Source organism: Tauraco erythrolophus, chromosome 2, assembly GCF_009769465.1.
Source record: "Tauraco erythrolophus isolate bTauEry1 chromosome 2, bTauEry1.pri, whole genome shotgun sequence".
NCBI classification, from domain to species: Eukaryota; Metazoa; Chordata; class Aves; order Musophagiformes; family Musophagidae; genus Tauraco; species Tauraco erythrolophus.
In genome coordinates this window covers 126033181-126055969 of record NC_141466.1, presented here as the reverse complement: position 1 = coordinate 126055969, position 22789 = coordinate 126033181, and the positions used below count along the sequence as shown (strand labels likewise).

The window sequence follows — 22789 nt, the reverse complement described above, 5'->3', positions numbered from 1 at the left end:
GTGATTCTTTTTGACTGACTTAAAATGTAGGGAGTTTCTTTTCTGCAGTCTTTGGTAGATACTCAAGTAGATGTTTGGTTTGCAGCTTCTTCCCGAAGATAGGGAACCTAGGCACTTGTTTGTTTCATTCTCAAAGCTCTTTTATCAGGCTTTTGGGGATTGTTCAGGCTATCTTCATAAGACCCATGTGTTGGTTTTGTTGTGGGTTGTTTTTTTTAATAAAAGTGATATTTCCATTGAAGAGGCTGAAAATTGCTGCTAATAAGACTCCTGGAAAAAATCTTGCCAGAATGAAGGTGGCTTCTTTCTGCCTTCACACCCCCTCCTGCCCTGCCAACCTTTTTGGTAGCCTAGGTGGGCCCATTCCAAAGATCACAAGACAGTTTCTGCCATACTGACAGTGACTTAAGTTCATGTGCTCTTCCCAGCTTAGAAGTGCTAGGAATTGGGGGTTTTATGTGTTATATTGTGAACTCAACAGCCATTAAGATTTTGGCAGTAGTTTTTTCATGTTTCATTGTGTTTTCTGCTCTCTGATCAGAAAGATAACCTCATTTATAAAGAAAGAAGAAAATAGGCAGGTGATTTAATAAAACCTTTTCTTGACATTTCCAAGCAGATAGAAAAACAGACTTTCCATTGGAAATAACTTTTTTTGTGAGCACTTGACTTGTACACGTTTTCACCATGCTTTCAGATGAAAATAATGGTGCAGAGCAAAAATAAACCCAGGACCCTCTTATAAATCATTTGGTTTCCATCTCAAAAGAGGTTTTTTCTTGTCGTGTCAACACTTCTTTAATTAGAGCACTGGAGCTCCTAAGGAGGCCCAAATTGCAGGACTGTGTATCATACACATTCACAGCCATCAGAGGTCAGCACAAGCTCATTCATCTGGGCAGTTTTAAAGTCCTTTATTCCTCCAGTTTTACAAACAGGTTTTTGATGAAGCTGAAAATGAGCCTTTGTGTCGGTGACATCTCACTAGATAAGAAGATTCTTGCTAACTGTAAAAAGCTAATGAACACAAAATACATGCTTGTGCTAAAATCTCAATGCCATTTAGTGTGTCAGAAAAAGATGTATTTTATGTTTGTTCTAGTTTTGGGAGCGTTGCTCAGCAATTGCCAGAGGACTGGAATGAGTGGAATAGCTATACCAAGTATTCTTCCAGATTTTGGTTAAGATTTGTGCCTCGTTGAGATCTATTTGACATTAATCCTACTGGTTATGAAGCTCAGGCTGCTAAGAGTGAGCACCAGAACAGCTACAGAAAGTGCCTACACATTGCAAAGTATTATTTCAGTGGCTCATTTAAGCCCAACAGTAGTGGGCCACAGTGAAGTGCCCTCTGAAAAAATATCTAAATAGTCTTCAATTAGCGAATGATGTTTTGAAGGCTATGTTCTGTGGATTTATAACTGATTTTGCAATATGCTATATTTATTTAAAAAAAAAAAACAACCCTATGCTATAAACTGCTAAAAAATGAAAAGTATAACAAAACTCTGAGGAATACAAGGCTCAGAGAGTTCTGAACTTATTTTCCCAAAGCAATACTTACTTCTCTATAGTTCTGCATCTGTTTCACTGAAAAATTTTCCTTAGAGGAATATGAATAGAGTTTTAATTGGCTGTAGTGTGGGAGAGTAAAAGAAAGACAGTGAATTTAGTGGTTTAAGTCCCTGCTGAAGAAAAAGGCTGAGAATCTCTGTTATGAATCTGGCAGAGGATTAATTTGAACTTCTGTCTCCCACTGTAAAAATAGTCTAGACAAATAGACAAATTCAAAAAGTAAACAAAAAAATGGTAACTAGAATGCATTCAAGTGTTTGTTTAGGAAAAAACTTTCAAAACAATTTTGGTTTTGACCCAAAAGAAATATTGAAACATAGAAAAATTCTATGAAATGTTATTTTAGTTCCCTGAGCAGCACAAAAAGTAATGTGAACTGCTTCTTATCTGTAACTAAGCTATGAAAATAAAATTCAAGTGTAGAAGGTCAGTTGAAAAGTAAAAATGCAATTTATGAACTTAGTTTTATTGGAAGAAACACTGGAACTCAGTCTCAGAGTAAATATTACAAAATGCTGCATAACCAGAATTGCCAAGGCTTTAGGTTCAATGTGGATCTCACTATATTGGTTGTTCATCCTAAAGCCCCGTTCCCACATCTGAAAATCTCAGCTTTTATTAAGACACCACGTTGTTGCCTCTGTGCCTGTAAAGGAATACATGAAAATACAAAAAGCACTAACTCAAGTGTTCCTCTGCTGTCATTAAAAAAACAAACAAACAAAAAGTATAAAGCTAATCTCACAAAATCCCATTGCTCCAGGAGCTAGGGCTACAGGAGAAAACATTAAATGCCGTTAGACTATTGATGAAACTGAGACAGTTGGCAATGCTAAGTGTGGGAGGAGAATCCTCTCAGAGGATCTGGCTCAAATGCGAATCCAGTAAATACGTATTAAGAGAACTATCTTTGAACTGATTAGGAAACCTTCATAGTCCCAGTGAACGATTTAGGATATCCCAGTATCTGGTAAAATACACACTCTCCATCGAGATCAAACGTCGTCACGTATGCCCTGAGGTCTGAAGAAAGACTAAACAACGCAGTATCCTGACTTCTGTTGCCATATCAGCTAGTGTTAACCCAAAAGTCTTTGCTTTTTATTGGTGTTAACTCAGTAATAATTAGCTATCTCGTACTGTTACAAGATAGCAAAACAGCTTGGATTTTATTGAAGATGACCCTGAGGGACTTAGGAAGGCCACGACAGCCCTGGAAAGAAGACTCATTAGAATCCAAACAGTAACCACATTTAATAATGATGATTTAAGAAACGTTGTAAGAATGGTCAGGAATTTTACTGTATCTTATAAAGAATTATTCCTAGCTTTACCTTTACACTGTGAGCAGGCTATATTGATTTGATCATAAATATTCAAAGTATGTATGTAACTGTAGGAAGGCAAGGGTGTTTGCAAGAAAAGCTATGTCTGGTGTTCTGGGAGGAGTAGTTAGATAAAAAGGTTTAATTCAAAGGTGTTCTGTGTTATCAAAAGGTCATGATAGTGAACAGTGGCTTCAGTTCTTGTAAAGTCCACCAATAATTCTAATTAAGCATATATGGAAAAGAGGAAGCATGAGGATTATTTGCTTGCTGTTCTATACTATATGAAATCTGATTTATCTTTAATTATAATGCTTCCTGAAGTTAATTAAAATAAAGCATCATGTGGAAGGCTGGTTTAGTCTGAAACTTGCGTGTCAGGGTGGATGTTTAACTTTCTTGCCAAGTTTCAGTAAGACACAGTGAATTAAGCTAGTAAGAATACAATCAATCTTAAACTAGGCCTAGATAGACTCTGGTCTGAATCAACCTGGGTGTAAATCTGAATTTGGACAGAGAGGCACATGTGTCTTCTTAGGGAGAGAGCCATGAGTCACTGCAGAGTTATCACAGGATCTTTTTATTTTCCCATTAGATTTTGGTTTTACATGGAATTACTAATTTTGTGTGTGTTTGAGTCTTTGTCTTAAACATCAAAATCTGCACCTGGGTAATGCTGAACATACTGTTAAAGTATTGTATTTTTCATTGTTGAGGAATTCTGGTTAAATCAGAGCATTTTCTTGAGAGATCCTATAGTCAAACCCAGCTCATTAATAGAGCACCAGACTGTCTGAGTAAAATTGTGCTAATCTTGGATCTAATCAATCTAATGATTCAAGATTCAAGAATCTACTGATTCAAGATCAGTGGTGTCCCCTGGCCTCAGAAATCTAGTGATAAGCTTGCGACGTTCACACTGTTCTAAAAAGGCTAAAAATGGTGTTAGAATTCTGAAATTTTTACATGGCAAGGAGTAGCATGTACTCTACTAGTGCTGTTGATGTAAGTCAGCTGGTTCATAGGTCTATAGAAACTGGCCTCCAAAACCAGGTGTTTCTGCCAGATCTGTTTAAGGACCGCCTTAAGGATAATGTAAAGGAGGCAATCATCTAGGGCAGCTGGCAGCTAGGGTAGTAAAACAGCCATGGCTCAGCTGTCTAAATTACTAGAACTAGAAATTTTAGGAGCCAAATTGGCTGCTAGAGCTGACAAGGGAAAGGCTGGAGTTTGAAGCATGGCAGTGGGAAGGAAAGGAGGAAGGCCTTTTTGCTCATATTTCTTTCACAGAAGTACAATAGTAAACCTCAAGCTCCAGAATTTCTGCCGACAGTTCTCAATCCCTGCTGCACTCCTTGCCTCTCTACACCTATTCTCAATGAAAACAGAGACTACCAAGCTTCCTCCCACCCTCAGTTCTCTCCTTCCCTGACGAATACTCAGTTTTTGCCTATCCCAGTCAGAAGTCTTGAGTCACCTCTGTTCTATTTTTAGCATGCTTTACTCCAGCAAAGGAAAGGAAAAGAAGGAAACCTTATGCAAAGAAACTGCATTAATGCTGCGGTAAATCTAGGACATCAGCTGCTGTTTGCCAGCATAGTGAACAACAGTTGAAGAAAAGAACTACTCAAGGTAAAAGACTGTTTTAGATGTCTGTTAACTACAGTGAAAGTGCTGGAACTGAAGGACACGTGCCAGTCTCGGAGCAAGTTGTAGCTGATTGCTTAATAGCTAGAAATTTTCAATGCTAGTAGCATTGAAAAAGCAGCACAAGACCTCTATCCTGGGTTACAGTCTCATGGATAGGGAAGGTTGCTTTGAAATCCACAAGCAGTAGACTGCTAAATATAGCTGGAAGAGTCCCCTCCCAGGCTGAGATAAATGCACGTAGCTGGAGAGTGGAACAAGGCCTGCCCAAAAGTACTCTAAGGCCCAACTTACCAAGCCTTCTCCGATGATATGAAATACGCTGCTTTGTTTGACATAGGGATTTGTTTCAAATGAGAACTACAGAGACTGGGAAAAAAAGCAACCCTTGGTACCAGTTATTCACTGAGATCTGTCAAATTTATCTAGCATAATATTAAAATTAGAGATTACGTGGAATATAAAAATGAATTAACACCATAGGAAAGAAGCTTTAGTTTTCCAGTGTCTTGGCATGACAGTTAAAAGACTCCAATCAGAATCTGGTTTTCTGTAAGAATATGAGTGAGTTTAATGAAAATCTTGTGACTGAAATTAATGTATTGAAATAGAATCTGCTGCCCTGGGAAACCTTCAGATAATTTTATTTTCTGGTATATGTACTAGCTTGGAGCTGAACTCTTGGAGTCCTAGCTCCTGAAATGTGACGGTGTTTTTGGAATACCAGAGTGTGTTCCTAAAGCTTCTGTAACAAATGCAGGGTGTTTCAGACTTGTATGCTAAATCTTAAATACAAATAACCCCAAGGAAGGAAAAATATTTTATTTTGTTGACAAAATTATATAGTGTGATTAAATATAAGGCTTAAACTAACTTCAAAACATGTCTCAACTTTGTGGATTAAAAAAATTCTTGAGATAATTCTGTAATGATGCCTTTTCTTTTGTTTGGGACCAATTTCTAAGATGAATTTTTAAATTCTCACTCACCCCTTCATCCTCCCACCTGACCCTTGGTTCCTTTTCAGAGCTCCATTGACTTCAGCAAGGCATGAAATTGAGAAAGAATTGCAACTAAGTCTGAAAAGCCATAGATTGAGCAGAACTCAAAAGAAATGCTGCACAAGTGACAACAGGAAAAGGTGGATCTGGAAAACCTTTTGAAAAATTGCAGTAAGTAGACAAAGCAAACAATAATTTGGTTTCTTCAATCTGTTTGACAGGGTAGGGTAAAAAATAACCTATGTCAGCCATACAAAAGTATCATGAGGCAACGGAATTAAGTTTTTTTAGGTTTTGTAAGGCAACCTAGCTACCAGCTCTTTACATAATAGCTAGTAATAAACAGATTTTTTTTTTTTTCTTTTTTTGGTCTCTCAATCTCTATTCCTTAAGAGATAGGATGGACAGAACTGAAATGATGAATAAAAAAACTATAGGCAATAACAATAGCAATTGAGACTATAGATAGTCGGTGTATGGGGTCACATTTTACACAATAATCCAATTCTGTGTCACTTCTTGAAATGATTTGTTCACTGGCAATGAAGAAGGCAAATAATCTATTCTATCATGTCACTAAATATAGTAATGCTAATAAAAAGGTGTTGAAGCATAACTACTACTTGGATGAGTTGGGCTATTGACCTCGCTGGGTCTAATCACATGAAGTGCTTCATTAAATGAGTAAGAATTGCAAAACAGAGTCACTTGTTGTTAGTTGAAAAAATGTATTTTGGGTGTTTTGCAATGCTACTATTATTTTTCTTTTTTAAACAGGGTAGCATTACTAGTTCTCATCTGGGCCTGTATAAATCTCATGCTTCTGGAAGCACTGAACAATTACATTACAAGAACGATGAGCAATAACCTTTAAGCTTGGTGTGAAATCACTTCTTAATTTCCTGTTCAGAGCCTGAAACGTCGTCATTAAACATAGGTTAAAGCTATGCATTTTAGTTCAGTTTTATTAGTAATACTAAGGAGATTTGGCTTCCTGGTTAAGTATCAGTTGTCTTAATGTTCCAGATGTTTGTAGCTAAGAAAGACTTGTCTGAATTGATGTGGTGATGACACAGAGAAGGAACAGATGGCACAGAGCTGTCCCTGCTCCATTCATCACGTCAACAACTGGAAACAATGACAATACCACACTGGCTCATTCCAAATTATGGAGCCCAGCAAACAAATTAGCCTGACTGGCAGGAGGTCTCAGAAAAGTAGACTGAAATCTGCCTTGGACAGCTGTAGAGGTTACATGGCTGTGGATCACATAATTGATGAAGGAGATCAGTAGAAAAACATTCCAAGAAAGAGGTTTTGTCTCTACCTGATGCTTGTAAACTTCTTTCAGCCTTTGACTTGGTTGAGTAGTTCTATTGGCTTCACTGAGCCTAGCTACATGAAGAAGTTTTTCATTTAAGGAGTAAGAATTATAGGTTCGACTTTACAACCAAGTTCTAGGTAAGAATGTAGTAGTAGCATAATATATGTAAGTGGAAGAAGCTAGAGCAAAAGGGTATACTGGGCTTACTTCTGCTTACTGCTGTATTTTTGCAACAGGCTCTTTGTTACTGTACTGTTATTTTTTTTTGTCTAGGTCTGATGTTCTGTATTACTGTTGGTTTTGCCTGACCATGATAAACCAGTCAGGTATTTTTTATTTTTATATCGTAAGATAGAGACAGAATTGTATCAGCTGTGAGATTTATCAAGTCTTAATCCTTGCAAGGAGATTAAAGTGTCAGGTGCCACGAATGTCCTGGGGGTGGGTATGGATTCCTAACCAGATCTTGTGCCGTGCATCAAAAATCCCAACAAATTCCTAATGTTGCGAGTACTGACAGCTGATTGACATCTAGATACACTCAGAACAAGTTCTGGTAATACTGCTTAAGGTACCAGGAGAACAGTGTATATATATGCTTATGGCTTGCAACTGGTTTTCTGTCGTCTTATTGTACATCATGAAAGAATAAGGAGATGCAGGATCTGTAACTAAAGAATAGCAGATTTTGTTGTTCCGCAAAAAAGGAAACTCGTTGGGCTGCTTCTACTCAGGCCTGTGGTACAGCTTGTTATAGAACACCAAATATAAGTTTTAGGTATGAGATATTTATTGGTATGAGTCTTTATGAAGTTTCTACTGTGTCTTAGTGAACACATTTTTTTTGTCAGGGGCATACTTATAGTTTGGAAGGAAGAGGAGCTTGGGAGAAGAAGAGGTAGTTAAAAAAAAAAATAAAACTACTTGCTTGGTAAATAAAAGGTTAATAAAATTAACTGTTTTATCCAGAGACGTGGATAAACTCCGATCACTCCCTTTACAAGTGGTAAACTCTTTTACTCGACTGCTCTAGCAGTGTTGAGGTCATCTGCCAGAAGACTATTTTGTACAGTGAGTAGAAAAAGGTAAACTTGTAATTCTTATGCTAAGGGTGTGGATTGTTGCCCAAATATGAAAGTCTGGGGATTCAAACCCAAGGTAACTTCTGATACTTTTTCCCTACAAGCAGAGTAACTTGTTTGTGTTTTCTTTTATTACCTGACGTGACTTCTGTATGTCCATCTGAGGTGTTGTTAGAAAAATATTTGTACCAGCTTCTCACTGCACTCAAGAGTTAGCAGAATTCTTTGGAATTAAAGTCAGAAAATATTCCTCTCCCCTGCAAATCCTACACGAACGCTTTGAGAATATTGCAGCAAAGCCTGTATTTCTAACTGGTGACTTAGGCTCTTAGAACTTAACTTTCTGTCAGGAGATCCCCAGCTTTCAATAACAACAAAAGATTTTGCATTAATACTTGAAAGTATGACTCAAATGCATCCAAAAGTTTTGGAAAGGAAAGGGTCTCAAATTAGTATTTTAAACTTGTTTTATGATATTGACTATATCCAGTAAATCATGAAAACAATGATAAAATTTTTTTAATCTACATAACGACCAAAAAACTGTAAAGCTAAATAGGTATTTTCAGACGAAAGCGCAACTGTGACTGAATTTCCAGTAGATCAGGTCTTGATAGCAGCAGACTCTTAATATAGAGTACGTGTGGTTTGAGGATTTAAGTTTTATGGCAGAATAAGCAAAAGGGAAAGAAAGAATTTAGAAGCCTCGTTTCTCAAGAGAAATATCCAAAAGCAGTGGTTATATGCAAACTTTTAGACTATACCAAGGATATTATAATTTAATTTTCAGCTTTTAGATACTAAAAAAAACGAAAGGGACTATGTGATAATGTTAGTGACAGCAAACCAGCTGAGGACCTTACCCTAAGTTTTAATAGATCAAGCACAAGCACAGCCCTACAATATTAATTGACTTCCAAAAATATAAGAAAATATGAGAAACTACTTACCATGGTAAACGAGTTATCCTGAACCATGATGCTTTTCCTCCGTAACATAATACGTCTGATTAACTAGTAGAAACTTAGCTACCTGGAAGCCTAGTGTTGTTTTTTTCTGCTCAAAACTTACAGCCTCCTTTATTTACATAACTGAGCTAATGCAGACTTAGAATCATAGAATCATAGAATCATAGAATGGTTAGGGCTGGAAGGGACCTTCAAAGGTCATCTAGTCCAACCCCCCTGCAAGGAACAGGGATATCTCCAACTAGATCAGGTTGCTCAGGGCCTCATCCAACCGGGCCTTGAACGTCTCCAGGGATGGAGCATCCACCACCTCTCTGGGCAACCTGTTCCAGTGTTCTACAACTCTCATGGTAAAAAATTTTTTCCTAATATCCAACCTGAATCTACCTCCCTCTATTTTAAAACCATTACCCCTTGTCCTGTCACAACTGGCCCTCTTGAACAGCCTCTCCCCATCTTTCTTGTAGGCCCCCTTGAGGTACTGGAAGACCGCTATAAGGTCACCCCGGAGCCTCCTCTTCTCCAGGCTGAACAGCCCCAACTCTTTCAGCCTGTCCTCATAGGAAAGGTGCTCCAGCCCTCTTATCATCTTCGTGGCCCTCCTCTGGACCCTCTCCAACTGGTCCATGTCCTTCTTATGTTGGGGACTCCAGAACTGGACGCAATACTCCAAGTGAGGTCTCACGAGGGCAGAGTAGAGGGGGAGAATCCCCTCCCTTGACCTGCTGGCCACGCTCCTCTTGATGCAGCCCAGGACGCGGTTGGCCTTCTGGGCCGCAAGAGCACATTGCCGGCTCATATTGAGCTTCTCGTCCACCAGTACTCCCAAGTCCTTCTCCTCAGGGCTGCTCACGATCCATTCTCCGCCCAGTCTGTATTTGTGCCTGGGATTGCCATGACCCAGATGTAGGACCTTGCACTTGGCCTGGTTAAACTTCATGAGGTTGGTACGGGCCCACCTCTCCAGCCTGTCGAGGTCCCTCTGGATGGCATCCCTCCCTTCCAGCGTGTCGACGGCACCACACAGCTTGGTGTCATCGGCGAACTTAGGATAGGATAGGATATTTAGGATATTTAAGATGTGTACTTTAGGACTTAGGATATTTAAGATGTGTACTTTAGATTATAAACAGCAACCAGAGAATAGTTTATTAATTTTATCTAAACCTTGGCCTGAAGAGTAGATTTCATCATTAATGGCTCTGGAATATAAACTGAAGATTTGCAATGTGTGGTTTCCTTATATAGTTCAAGAATAACATCCAAAGTGATGTGCGCATGCTGATACACGAAGCTTAGGTCTGGTTATAGCATGCCAGTCTGTTGTCTTTTACTAGTCTATAATAAATTATCTACGGATTTAATAATCTAAAGTGCTTTTCAGAAGACCACCAAAACTTATGCTAATTTCTGACATGCTGTTGACAAAAGTTAGGATTAAAATATCGTTAGAAATTGAAGATGTCTGCCACAACTAGTAACTTATTCACACTGCTGTTACTCCACTGACATATATTGACTTAAATGATTTGTTATTATTGTGCAAGAGTAAGATGAGACTTCAATCTTCATCGAGGAGGGAATGACATCTGTGGGTAGCAAGATATATATTGTATTTGTCTTTTCAACAGTTACATGTTAAAGTGGTAAAAGCAAAAATGACAAAAGACCCCTAAGAAAAGACCTTGCTATCCGACAATCAGATGATCTGGCATTCAGACATACAGTAGTGTCCTGCATAACTCGAGTTAGTGAAGCAGCTGCACTTAGTTCATGCGCCTCCTTTTAGCCACTGTTTTTTGCTCAGAGAAGTGTACGGTAAGGTTTCAACACATCTCCCTGTAGCACTGGAACGTTAACACTAAGTGCATCCAGGGAGGGTTTAGTAGAATGCAACATTAAAGTGAGAAATGTCATGCATGCCATGTTTAGTTTGGGGTTTTTAGATGTTTCCACTGCCATTGAGGGTACCTGAGTTATCAGTGATGGTCTGGCAATTCACACACTGCTATCTGCTTTGAATTCACTTCACTAGTGCGCTCAACTCGTCCTGGTTGCACTGATATCAAACAGCAAAATTCTGGTTTTCAGGAAAAGATAATTTATTTCCTGTGTTATATAAGCTCTGAGAGGTGTGATCAGAGCTCCGTTATGTTTGATATGTAAAATGAGAGCCTTGTTCTGAAGAGCCTACAACAAATTTGAAACAAAAGACATGGAGCTGGTGGAAAGCCAAATTCAGAACATATTCTGCACCAGGGTTGTGCAAGCAGCACAAATAGAGCATGTTCTCCAGTCAACAATGTTTGAGCTTCTCTTTGGAAGCACATACTTTCATGTTGATGTGAGGAAACGTTCCTTTCTCCACAAAGTGAATAATTAGTAGAAACATCTCTTCATTTAAGTTTCTAGCACTTCATCCCTCTCTCAGCAGCAGTTTTGTCAAAATTCTTTTCTTTCACTGGCACTTCTCTTCAGTCCCTTAAGCCAACCGTTTCTGAGATAAGAAGAGGCATTTGTTTTTAAAAAGCTTTTTGATCCCTTCATGAACATAGCATAATGGAGTTGTTAAACCGAATTCACCTCTGCCTTCATAGGAGTTATGAGCCTGAGGGAAAGTTTTTGAAAGTGTATGGAACTGCCAGCCTGGGTGGTCTAACAAGTGTTCATACAGGGCGCCCAGTTCTTCACGTCTTTTCAATGAGTGTATTGGTTTATGCCTGTTGACTGTAGATTTCACACTCTGACCAGTTCAGTGACTTTTTGCTCACATCAAAGTAAACCTTTGATTCCCAATAAATACTCATATATACCACTGCTTTGCTGCTAGCCTGTGATCAGAACTGGAAATCTCTTCCCTTCCTTTTACCCACACAAACTTTTTTTTGTTGGTGCCATCCAATATGAATTCTCAAAATTTTCATTGGCTACTCTGTGTTTGTGGGATTTTTGTTCTGAGTCTACTGGCGATTTTGTGGGCAAGCAGGATGGATGAAGGCCAAAAGCTCTTTGGGAATTACTGAGAGCCTATCCACAAAAACATGTTGAAAGGAAGGAAAGGGAAAAACAATGGATTGCGATGATAAAGCAATATGGATGAAATTCAGATGGAAAATGTAAAAGATCAAGTCTCTGCCTGCTTCATGCTATTTCCCAAGAGCTTCCCTTAGGCCATCCATCAAAGAAAGAACCGGAGAGGTTTAATGAGATGTGTCAAGTTTAAAGGGTGACACCTGTTCTGGACTGCCTAGAGCTGGATTTGGAGGGGCTTATAAACTTTTTTTTTTCCTTTTAGAGACAAGATCAAATGGGAGGAGGGGGCAGAAAGTGCCAACTGTTTGAAAAAATGTGGAATTTTGTATTTTCTTTGTGGAAGTGCTCTCTTCATGCACCTGTGTGCATGTAACTTCCCACAGAATCAAGCTGTTGTGCCACTCCTTGAGGTATGAGCCTGAAAGTAGGTCAGTAATGTCCCACCTCTGTGGTTAAAAATCAACAAATCCATCTGAACTGTTGCTATACTAAATAACAAATTTTCAAAGCCCATTTGGGGGAAAAAAAAAAATCAGTTAAAGGTGGTGGGAGTTTTTTTGATTCAAGACAATTGCACAAAGTGCTGTAGCTTCATAGTGTACCGAATGAAATTTTCCATCTTTTGTAGACCACTCAAATATGTGAATCCCTGTGTAAAGACTGCAAGTTTGTACAATAGACTTTCTTTCCTTAAGTACCTATATGAGTGATCCCTAAGAAGTTCTTGCACTCTGGTAGTTCACAAGCCACAGTGAATTTTCTAAAAGCTTTCTCTTAGGGAAAACCAATGCAGTTCAGAAGCCTGGAGTCACATTTCAAGCTATGAAGCAATGCTTCTTCATTCAATAGCCCCTGAAGAGACCTCAATCCCTTTTAAGATTTAGTTGCAGATGTGGAGGAGGGACCTCTGCCAGCCAAATGGCAACCTCCATGTCCCTTAGAACAGAAGCAATGATAAGGAAAACTCATCAAGAGTTGATACGCACTTGCAGAGCAAAAGTTAAAGTAGTTTACCTAAGTAGAAAAAAAAAAAGTTGCTTCCTAGCACACAGTAGTCATTTGTACATGCTGACAGGATAAAATTGCAGAAGTGGTATTCTTGCTTCACCCAGAAAGATTTTTATAATGAGCAATCAAATGACTGCATAAATCTAATCTGTCTGTTCACCAGTTAGGTCCAACAACAGGCTGCGGTGCAGTAGCTGTAAGCATGTCAGACTGCGCCCTCGAAGTCCTTGCCTGCTCCCCTGGCCCTTTGTTCCTAGGGCTAGCTCAGCTTTCACAGCTGGACATGGGTTCTTGCACCTATGCCCACACCTCTGGCTGTGCTTTTCATGCCAGAGTGTGAGCATTTTGCAGTGAATTCAAGGAATTTTAAGTGGTGCAAGACTATCTTGTTGGCAGGACCTTCCTGCTCTGGAGATCTCTCAGCCTCTCTTCCAGAATGTCATGCAACCCAGAAAAGCTGTAAAATGTGCAAATTTTCCCTATGGTTGATCTTCCCAACAACTAACATCTGATGTAACTCAGAGTATATAGCCTCCTCTACCTCACCCCTGGGGAGCCTGTTTGTGCCCTTCTCTCCCCTCCAGCTCCCACATTGCAAAAGTGAAAAAAGGCAACCATACCAGTCCCAGGGCTCTGCAAATGATGCGCGGACCTGCCAGGGCTGGAGAAGCCCTGTCCATTGTAGCAGGTCCTCTCTGTTGCAATGCTGGTTGTGTGCATCTGCCTATGCCATGGGTCTTGGTTCTGAGGTGCTCTAGATTTATTTCCTGACCAATTTCAAAGCATTTTGTATATCCTTCAAGAGGCAGCCGAGCAAGGGCACTTGGGGGGACCCATGGGCGTTGGCGTCGCAGTTTTACACCCAGATGTAGGGTGATATCCTGACTCGTTCCCACATATGTATTGGCTAAAGGGTTTAATGCAGCAAACATGGATTAGGGGTTCTTCCATGTGAATATTAAGGAAGTTTAGCCTACAGCCAGTGCTGGTGAAGTCTGGATGAATCTGAAAGGACACCCAAGGAGATGACCAGCCAGCTGATACCTGCTATTTGCTGTTGCTTTGTTGTTATGGTGTCTCCCTATTTGCTGATTTATTTCAGCCTCACTGGTGTTGCTGTATCGTCAGTCATTTACATATCCAAGGTAGGAATTGTCCCCCATATCCATGTGTCTGCAAGTACCAAACGTACTGGGATCCTAATCAGAGAATAAGTCATCAATGGTACACAGAATTTATAAGGCGGGCTTCTGTTGTAAGAGAAGTGATCAGGAGAGCAAGAAGGCCCCACTACTGGGGCATACTCTGCAGATAATGTAAATGTTATTAGAACCATGACTTTTAACAAAAGAATAGAGTTAGCCTCCCAGTTTTTCAGCTCCTATTTGATGTCTCTCCAGTGAAAATAAGCATAAAGCCAGTAGACGTCTTTGCATAGATCGTTATTGTTTTGAGTGGCATGTAAATTTGCATCTGTCATGAACTGAGATTATCAAGATCTTGCAACTAGATTGCAAGACTGTTTCACAACTATGCTGTAACTAACTGTTCTCTGGGATGAGCAGGGATCCTGTGGAAATCCTTCTGGTTTACGACATTACAGTTTTCAGGGGATCAGCTCTCACACTTTCTTGCGACATGTACTTTTGTTATTGGTAGATAATCCAGTAGTGCTATTACAGATGTGGACTCTGTGGCCACTCTAATGACACTAAATGGTCTGACTGGGACAGAAAGTCCAATGGAAAGTTAGATGGTTTTGTCTCCATTTTTTGAGTGCATCCGCAGAGGTCAACCTTTTAACCTATCCTGTGTAACAATGGTAGTGCATAGCAGAAAGTGGTTTTCTTCAAATACTGAAAGACTGCTGAGACACTGCCCTACCCCTCCCTTTTCTCTTTGCTCTGGCATTAAACCTGGGCTAAGTAACTATATATATTTTACTTAACGTTTGCACCATACTCCTTAGCAATTTGTCTCAGGGCATTTACAAAGGATTTAAACATTTTTATCCTGATTTTAAGAGGTGAGTTTGCAAAGACACAATGGTGCTAACATGATAATGACAAAGCAAGGAGTAAAACCTACATCCTGGGAATTCATTGGTGATTTTCCTACAGGTTTATAGTAATTGTAGCCACATCTTACAAACTTTACTAGCATTTATGTAGAACATGGTGTATGGTCTGCTAGGAACCTTAGAAATTCACCATCTTCTTGCCAATATATGAAGGGCACCTTTGTTACTTCTGACCAGTACCCAAGCCTCTGAAGCGAAGCACACGTACAATCTTAGTAGGATTGGGGTCCCTTGCAGTTAACTACACACAGTTCTTGTACAGTCAGCATACTAAATTTTTTCGTCGTGCTTCTCAGAATGTTAAAAAGAGACAGGGTGTTGCTGTTGGTGGTTTTAGTGTTGCAAAGTACACAATGATTGAGTCCCTCCTCCAGTGTCCAGGCAGTGTAGACTCCTATATTTTTGAGTAACAGATTTAGATGCATCTAATCGGTAGCATGGTAGATATGGACATAGAAGTCTGAGTAACAGATGGCTTTGAGTAAGATGGAGTTCTGACAGGCACAATTCAACATTTTTATTTTTTTTTTTCTGCAAGAGAAATACCACATCCTGTTTACGGATCATCTGTGTGTATTTGGCCAGACTCATCTCTTCTATAAATCCTTTGCTCTGAATGGAATCAGGACAGGAATTTTACTCAGCCTCTAGTGGTATTTGTTTTGTGAGCTCTGGATTTTAGAGCACAGTTAAAAGAAATCTGAAAGGACAGCTGTTCTCTGAGGTTTCTAAAACTGCTCATTTAAATTAATATTTCTATATAGTCTCTTTTTTTTACATGCTGCTTGTTTGTGATCTTAAACATTAGAGACACTGAAAACTAAAATTAATATAGCGTATTTAATTCACTGTTTAATTTGTATAAGGGCACTGGTATTTCATGGGCCTTGAAATAGATAACAAGTGTAGACTTACAGCCTGGGACTAGAGACAGAATTTGCATCATCTGAACTGTTATCTAATCAGAGATTCCACTCCCTCATAAACCTAATTGAAAAAAAGAATAAGACACACATGAGATGTTAATTATACCACTTTGTGCCCCAGAAGGTGCCGAGTCTGTTGGGAATCACACCTGGCAGAGGTGCTAGCTGAGACACTGGAAGCTGTTAAAGGGAAGAACACTACTCTGGTAAGTTTTCTTGTCTTAACTTTATCACAACAGGGTCAAGATGATCAGTAACTGACTGAGCAGGTGGCATGTTTTACAGATGTTTGATTTGCTGTGACAATCAAGGAAGTAATTCCCAAATGAAGACTGCTGCTTGGTGGGAGGGGGTTGCCACGCGCAGAGAGCATGCTTTACATTATCTTGTTCCATTTATCATGGTACCATAGGTGATAGAAATGCAGGCAAATATTACTATTCTTTCCACCTACTTCTGGCTCATTGTCCTCATATGAACTCCTAGCCACTTATCGTGACCAACAATTTATCTTATCACTACATATTCACAATTAATCTATAATTCAATTATCTTTACAGATGCCTTAAAGAAGCCTAAAAAAGCCTGATTCATAGAGAAATGAGGCATTCTTGCCTAGGAAAAACACCAGAAAGACAAAACCTAGGAAATCTGAGTTCTGATGTTGAATCTAGTGTAATTGTGAAGCAAAACATTTTGGCATTTTACTGTTTCTGTGTCATTTTAGTCAGTTAAGGAGATGTTTTCTTGATCAAAACTACTACTGTCTTATTAACTGGAATACATAAGTAAAAGGCTTCTTTCCAATGATACAAAAATCAAACCTTGTTAGAGAAGGACTGCTTTTTCAGTTGTGCTACTCTATAGTGTATTGTAGAGGTTTTCTGCAGATCTTAATGGAATTCTCTGCAGACCACTGTCTGGTATGAAATGAGGTGAAACGTGGAAGGAAGGCTGCACAGATATTTTTTTTAAACACAGTTCAGTTCAGGTCTCTTTTAAGTAGGGATGAAAAGTTTTCCAACACATTGAAGATATCCCACTTTGCAAATCACTTCAAAGGAGAAAATACATTTTTAGCAATTCAGTACATGTCTAAGACAGGTTTCCAAAACCAATGCAATGTGTTTCCCTGTAAATTTTCACAGTGGTTCCTTTAACATTTAATCTCCTGTATTCTACATCCTGAAGTTGTAGGCTGATTTTTCTGTGTATCACTTACATTTCATTGACAAGATGACATAGTAATTTTTTTTTTAATTAAAACACTCCAAGTATTTTTATTCTCTCAGTCTTTCATCCTTACTGTTTTCCAAAATGGATATTATAATATAGCTTTCCTTTAATCTGTCTCCACACTAATTTCAATTATTTTGAGAGGAAGGGATTCTATCAAATGCTGCCAGAGATGCTTATACTTTTCTGTTTTGCCACTGAAATCTGAAACATGAGAATCTGATTCAGCAAAGACAATATATGTATTTCCACAATCAATAAACTCTTGCCTTAAAAGCAAGGATGTATGTTACTCCTGCCTAGTGGTTTCACATGTGATTAAAGCCTGACTTGTTTTAAAACTAAATTAATCAACTTTATAAAAGTTCATTTCTTATTAATTATAATAGCATTCCATTTGTCCCATTACTGGCCAAACTGAGTTTAAAGGGACAGTTCACTCTAGGAAACATCTGTGCATGCATCTGTAGGATAGGGCCAAATATATTGATTTTAGCTCTAGATAAAATTTCATTTTAATACTAAAATGCTTTCAGTTTCCTTCGAGGGTTAATGTTGTGTCTATCATGCTACCTATGTAAGAAGAGATAAAAACAAAAATAAATAGCTGTCCTGTTCTAGTCAGCCAAATACTACTTTTTTCAGCCAATATACTCTTAACAAGATGAACTATGTAATTTTAAAGATTACTCTGTTTAAATTTTCGAAACATTTTATTACTCTACTGGAAACGGAGTCACATCGCTCTACGTTAAGTGTAATCAGGAGGAAAAAAAGTAATGTTCCTCGCTGGGAAATATTTAAGAGGTACTATATCTTTAAGTGTCTCCGCCTCTGAATCCACCCACTTCTTGATAGCTGCAGCAGCCTTGTTGACTCACGGGAGCTGTGTTCGTACAACAGCCAGCAATGAGCAGTATTTTTCAGAGATTTTAAGAGCACGCCTCCTGCTATGTGTTTCGCGTTCTAGCTTGCTGGGGCTGAAGGTATATGAAAGAAACAGTTTTAAGTTTCTAAGATATTGCAAAAGATAGTTCCTCCTCTCATCCTGGAAAATCCTGACGGACCAGTTGGATACCTTTCAGGCCTTAACCAAGAACTTTATCTGCTCATCCCACTGTCTTTTTTACAGTAGAAAGACCTGAGACACCCTTAAGAACTGAGAATCTGACTAATTTAAACAGATGGCTAATCCCAGTGCTGTCTGCAATGGACATCTACATCATCATCACCAGAAACAGAATAACCTCTTAAAAAGTGGAATCTATAAGAAAAATGGAATTACTAAAGGAATGAAGGTAAGGTTTAATTGTTTACCTTAATTGCCTTAATGTTGAAAACAAATAGGTAGTTGCCATATTACTTATTAGGGTAGTTTCATGGCGGTCTTAGCCTCCATTGAACAGGTTGTATGGATTAGGCTTGTGTGTTAAATTTTGTAATCTTAGAACCTGAAGCCACTTTTTTCCTATCATCCTAGACAGCAGTCAGAGTTGTGAATGCTTGTGCAAGATACTGTTTGTTGGTCCTGTGGACTAACTAGCCTCTAATTCATACCAAACACAACAAACACAAGCACACTGAAATGTAGTGGTTTCCTTCTAAAGCTTAAATGATGGTGGACTCGACTTCGTGATGTATTAATCACTAGTGGAAAGCTGTTTTATCAACTTAAAGTGTGTGTGGAGTGGCTTTTAAAGTGTGATTTATTGCTGTATACAAAAAAAAAACCAACCACCCAAACATAGATTGGAAGCTGTATTGTCTTGATGTTTACATTACTGCAAGGCTGGTTTAACTAATGCCTGTACTTTTTTGATGCCTGCTCTCCAGCCTTGTACTGCTTAAAATCCCAGTCAGTTTACTTACTGTTTTCTCAAGCTGTTCTCTTTGAAACCAGTACTTCTCGTTTATGTGAACGTTTTGTAGAACAGTTGGCATCAAGCACCATAAAGAATGAACCACAAACCCAAAGGTATGCTTTTGCCAAAAAAGCCCAAATCTTAAACGTTGTCTGTCTGCAATACCTGTTCTGACTGGGAATGCACTGTCTGTCTTGAAGCGTCCTAATTCTGGATCTTGATGTGATCATTAGCAGAAAGTCTTGTAGTGACTAGAAAAAGACTGGCTTTACGGTGTGGTGTGATGGTGAGAAGGGGACGGAGGAGGTTGCTTCTGGAGCCTGAGCACTCACCTGGCTATCCCTGTTGAAAGCTTCAGACAACAACTGTGGCGAGGGCTCCACTGTTTTACAAATAAACTGCTATCTTATATCTTTCTCTAAATGGGGCGCTCACACGCCTAGCACTGAAATGAAGGCACGCCCAGTGTCATGCTTAATGATTGTCTGGCTTTAGGTGTCTCCCTTGGTATGGGTGTATCCCAATCACTGGCTTGTGTAGGATGAGGAAGGCAAAAAAGCTTGTGCAATGATTGAAAAGACCTTTCTTGGGATTTGCTTCCAGAAACCTAATCTAGCATCCTTTTATGTATCACACAACTCCTCATCATTTTATGTATTAGCTATTTGCCACAATGATGTCTGAAATATTTGATTTCAATTTGAGTGGCAAATTTCAAGGACTAAGCCTTGCCATGCGGTTGTTGTCAACCTGCTGCCAATGAGCGGTTTTGAAAGCAGTAGACTCCCAGGAGGGGATTAGTTAGGATTTCCTCCTTAGTAGGAAAGACATGGCTAGAGAAGTAAAGTAGAACATTACTGAGGGTGAGCAAAAAGGAAATAAGGATTGGCCTGAAAGAGGTGGCAAAGAAATGAAGGAAATGTTAGTAGACGTACCTGCTAGATTAGGGAAGGCTTACAAGCACCGTATGGTAAGGAGAAGGGGTTTTATGTGTGAAAGAAGCACTGAACCACTGGTAAATGCCATCCATGACTGAGGAAGTGGTAAGGAAGTCAAGCCTTAGAAAGTTCAGGAGGCTTATCAAAGGGAGATTTGGAAAGTCCGGGTCTAGCACTGTGTTCCGAATTGCATACCATTTCCCCTCTCTTCCTGCTTCAAGCACAGATTGGGAAAGAAGGAAACAATAACAGACAAGAGCCCTGTATGAACCAGGAATCTCATTCCTGGTAGGAATCTCCCCATTCCTGTCTGGTCTGTTTCCCCGCCCCAGCTGCCTCACCCTGTTCGGTACTTACGCTTTATCCTATTTTACAGGAACAGATACTGTTCCTTCCTACCCGATCTGTTTACAAGGCTTACTGCTGTAGGTGTGCGACTCACACAGCCTTCCAGTGTATGTCTATTTGCTACACCTTGCTGAGGTGTGCTTCCTACTTTATAGCTGGGATCCGAGGAGCAGGGAATATGGCACCTGGGTGCACAAGGAAGCCTGTGCAGGAACCAGACCCAGGTTTGTCATGATTCCAGTTATCCTCGTCCCTTCCTCGTTTTTCGGTCTTTCTCCATCTTGCCCCTATTTCCCCTAACACACTCACACACACACACACACGTACATATGTACTTTGCTGCCTATTCAGTAAATTAATCCACTGTTAAACACCTTTACATAGGAGGGGAAGTATAGCGCTAGATTATTCAGGGGACATGACCGATGCTGGTTCTTGCACTTGGGACTTGTGGCAGTTCTGAAACTCTTGGGGTTAGTTACAGCTGTGTTACTTTGCAAGGAGGGGAGGAGAGAGATGTGTTCTGGTTAGAGAGAGGCAACTGGTGGGGCAGAGGCTGCAGCGAGAGCATGGCACAGTGAAGGCTTCTAAGTCAGGAATAAATAGCAATAGTTGCACACAATTGACTGACTGGAACATCAGGCTTTGCAGAAATCAGCTCCATAAACCATTTTTTTTTGTAGGGGAGCCCAAAGGAAGCACTTGCTTCAGGAAACACTGCTTTGGAAACACTGCTTTTGAAAATATTGGCTCAGGAGCAATGTGTTTTGCATCTTAATGATGTAAGAACATTTTGTGTGTCTGCACGTGCATGACAGAAATAGAAAAGCAATTCAGATACAGCAAAACCCCAGAGAAAGGATTTTGTTTAATGACTTAGGGAAGGTAATTAGGGATGGTCAAATGTGGGGGAGTACGGACACTCTCTCTGCTACTAGCAATCTGTGGCATGCCAGGGACAGGAAAGGAGGTAGCTGAGTGATAAAGCAGCAGCGAAGCATCCTATTAGAGGAGCAGCTGTTGATTTTGAGGGAAAAGATGCAGCACTTTGGGGTGGGACTGCTTGTTCAAATAGCTTCTGTGATTACTTTGAGTCTGACTTAATCCCAGCTGCTAGCCCAGGCTCCCATGTACTAATGGACATCAGGCCTAACCATGTCCCCACAACGATGCTGCGTCCTTGCATTCATTGGAAGTTGGGCCACAGTAAGACCTAAACTTTGGAAGGTGGGTTGTGGGCCATGTCTTCCACTTCACTAGTGCTTATAACACAGGCAGATGCTTTATGTTCTTCCAGGACCTGTAGCCTGGAGAAGGTGTTTTCCTAGCAATGGTTTCTTTTGCTCTTATATTGCTGTTGATTTGATGTCAATTGTAGGGGACATTGAATTAAAAAAAAAAAAAAAACAAACCAAAACAAAACAGAAAAAACACCACAAAAAAAAAAACCACAACAAACTATGTTTGTCCAGTGGAAACATTTCTTTCCTGCAGTACACACGGAACAATTTTATTTCTTTGGTAGATCATTTCCTTGGATGCCTTAGAGAGCACCCAAGACAGTATAAAGCTATTTGCAAATTCTTTTTTTTCTGTTTTGCTCTGAGAATGGCAGTAGCTTGGAAGAAGCTTACAGTGAACAAGACTACAGACTTTTCCAAGGCTTTCAACCTCCTTTCTGAAAGCTTAAAAGAGCCTGGGATGAGATCAAACCCAGTAAGGTCTGCCTCACTTATTTGAAAGCCTGAAAATGTGATCGTCTCCGACATTTGGGGACTGTGAAATTTGGAAGCTGATTGTATTCACCCTCTGTCCTGTGACATCTGGACCTGCTCCTAACTGTTCTACTCTGCTATTGATTCAACACTTCAGCAGCCAGTCTCAGACCCTTCCATGCTTTTAGCTTCTCTGCTTTTCTAACTCTCTTTTCTGAACTACAATGTCACTTACTCACCAAAGAAGATCTTAAAGAAAACACTGATTGTTTAAAAAGAGAGTCATGAAAGGAATATGCCATGCAATTGTTCTCCTAGGAATCATTTTTTGTATGTTGTAAATGCTCGCTGTAATTTCTTTGTGCTCTGTCCTCTCACGTACATAGATAGCACTTACTTCTTACTTCAGAGAAGATAGCACTTCAGAGAAGCGTGGTCAGCAGGTCAAGAGAGGTGATTCTCCCCCTTTACTCTGCTCTTGTGAGACCCCACTTTGAATACTGCGTCCAGTTCTGGTGTCCCCACCATAAGAGAGACATAGATTTGTTGAAGCGTGTTCAGAGGAGGGCCACAAAGATGATCCAGGGGCTGGAGCACCTCTGCTATGAGGACAGGTTGCGGGAGCTGGTATTGTTCAGCCTTGAAAAGAGAAGACTTCAGGGGGACCTAATAGCTGCCTTCCAATACCTGAAGGGAACTTACAGGAAGGCTGGGGAGGGAC

General features: G+C 39.7%; 1 protein-coding gene across 1 annotated transcript in view; it reads left to right on the top strand.

Moving 5' to 3' along the window:
• The first annotated feature begins 18389 nt into the window (after positions 1-18389).
• The window catches only part of SPTLC3 (serine palmitoyltransferase long chain base subunit 3), an 88209-nt gene continuing 83809 nt past the window's right edge, over positions 18390-22789 (top strand). The window contains exon 1 of the mRNA XM_086631109.1: positions 18390-18503. Within this exon, the coding sequence (XP_086487235.1) occupies positions 18390-18503 (114 nt within the window). The remainder of the gene's footprint in view (positions 18504-22789) is intronic.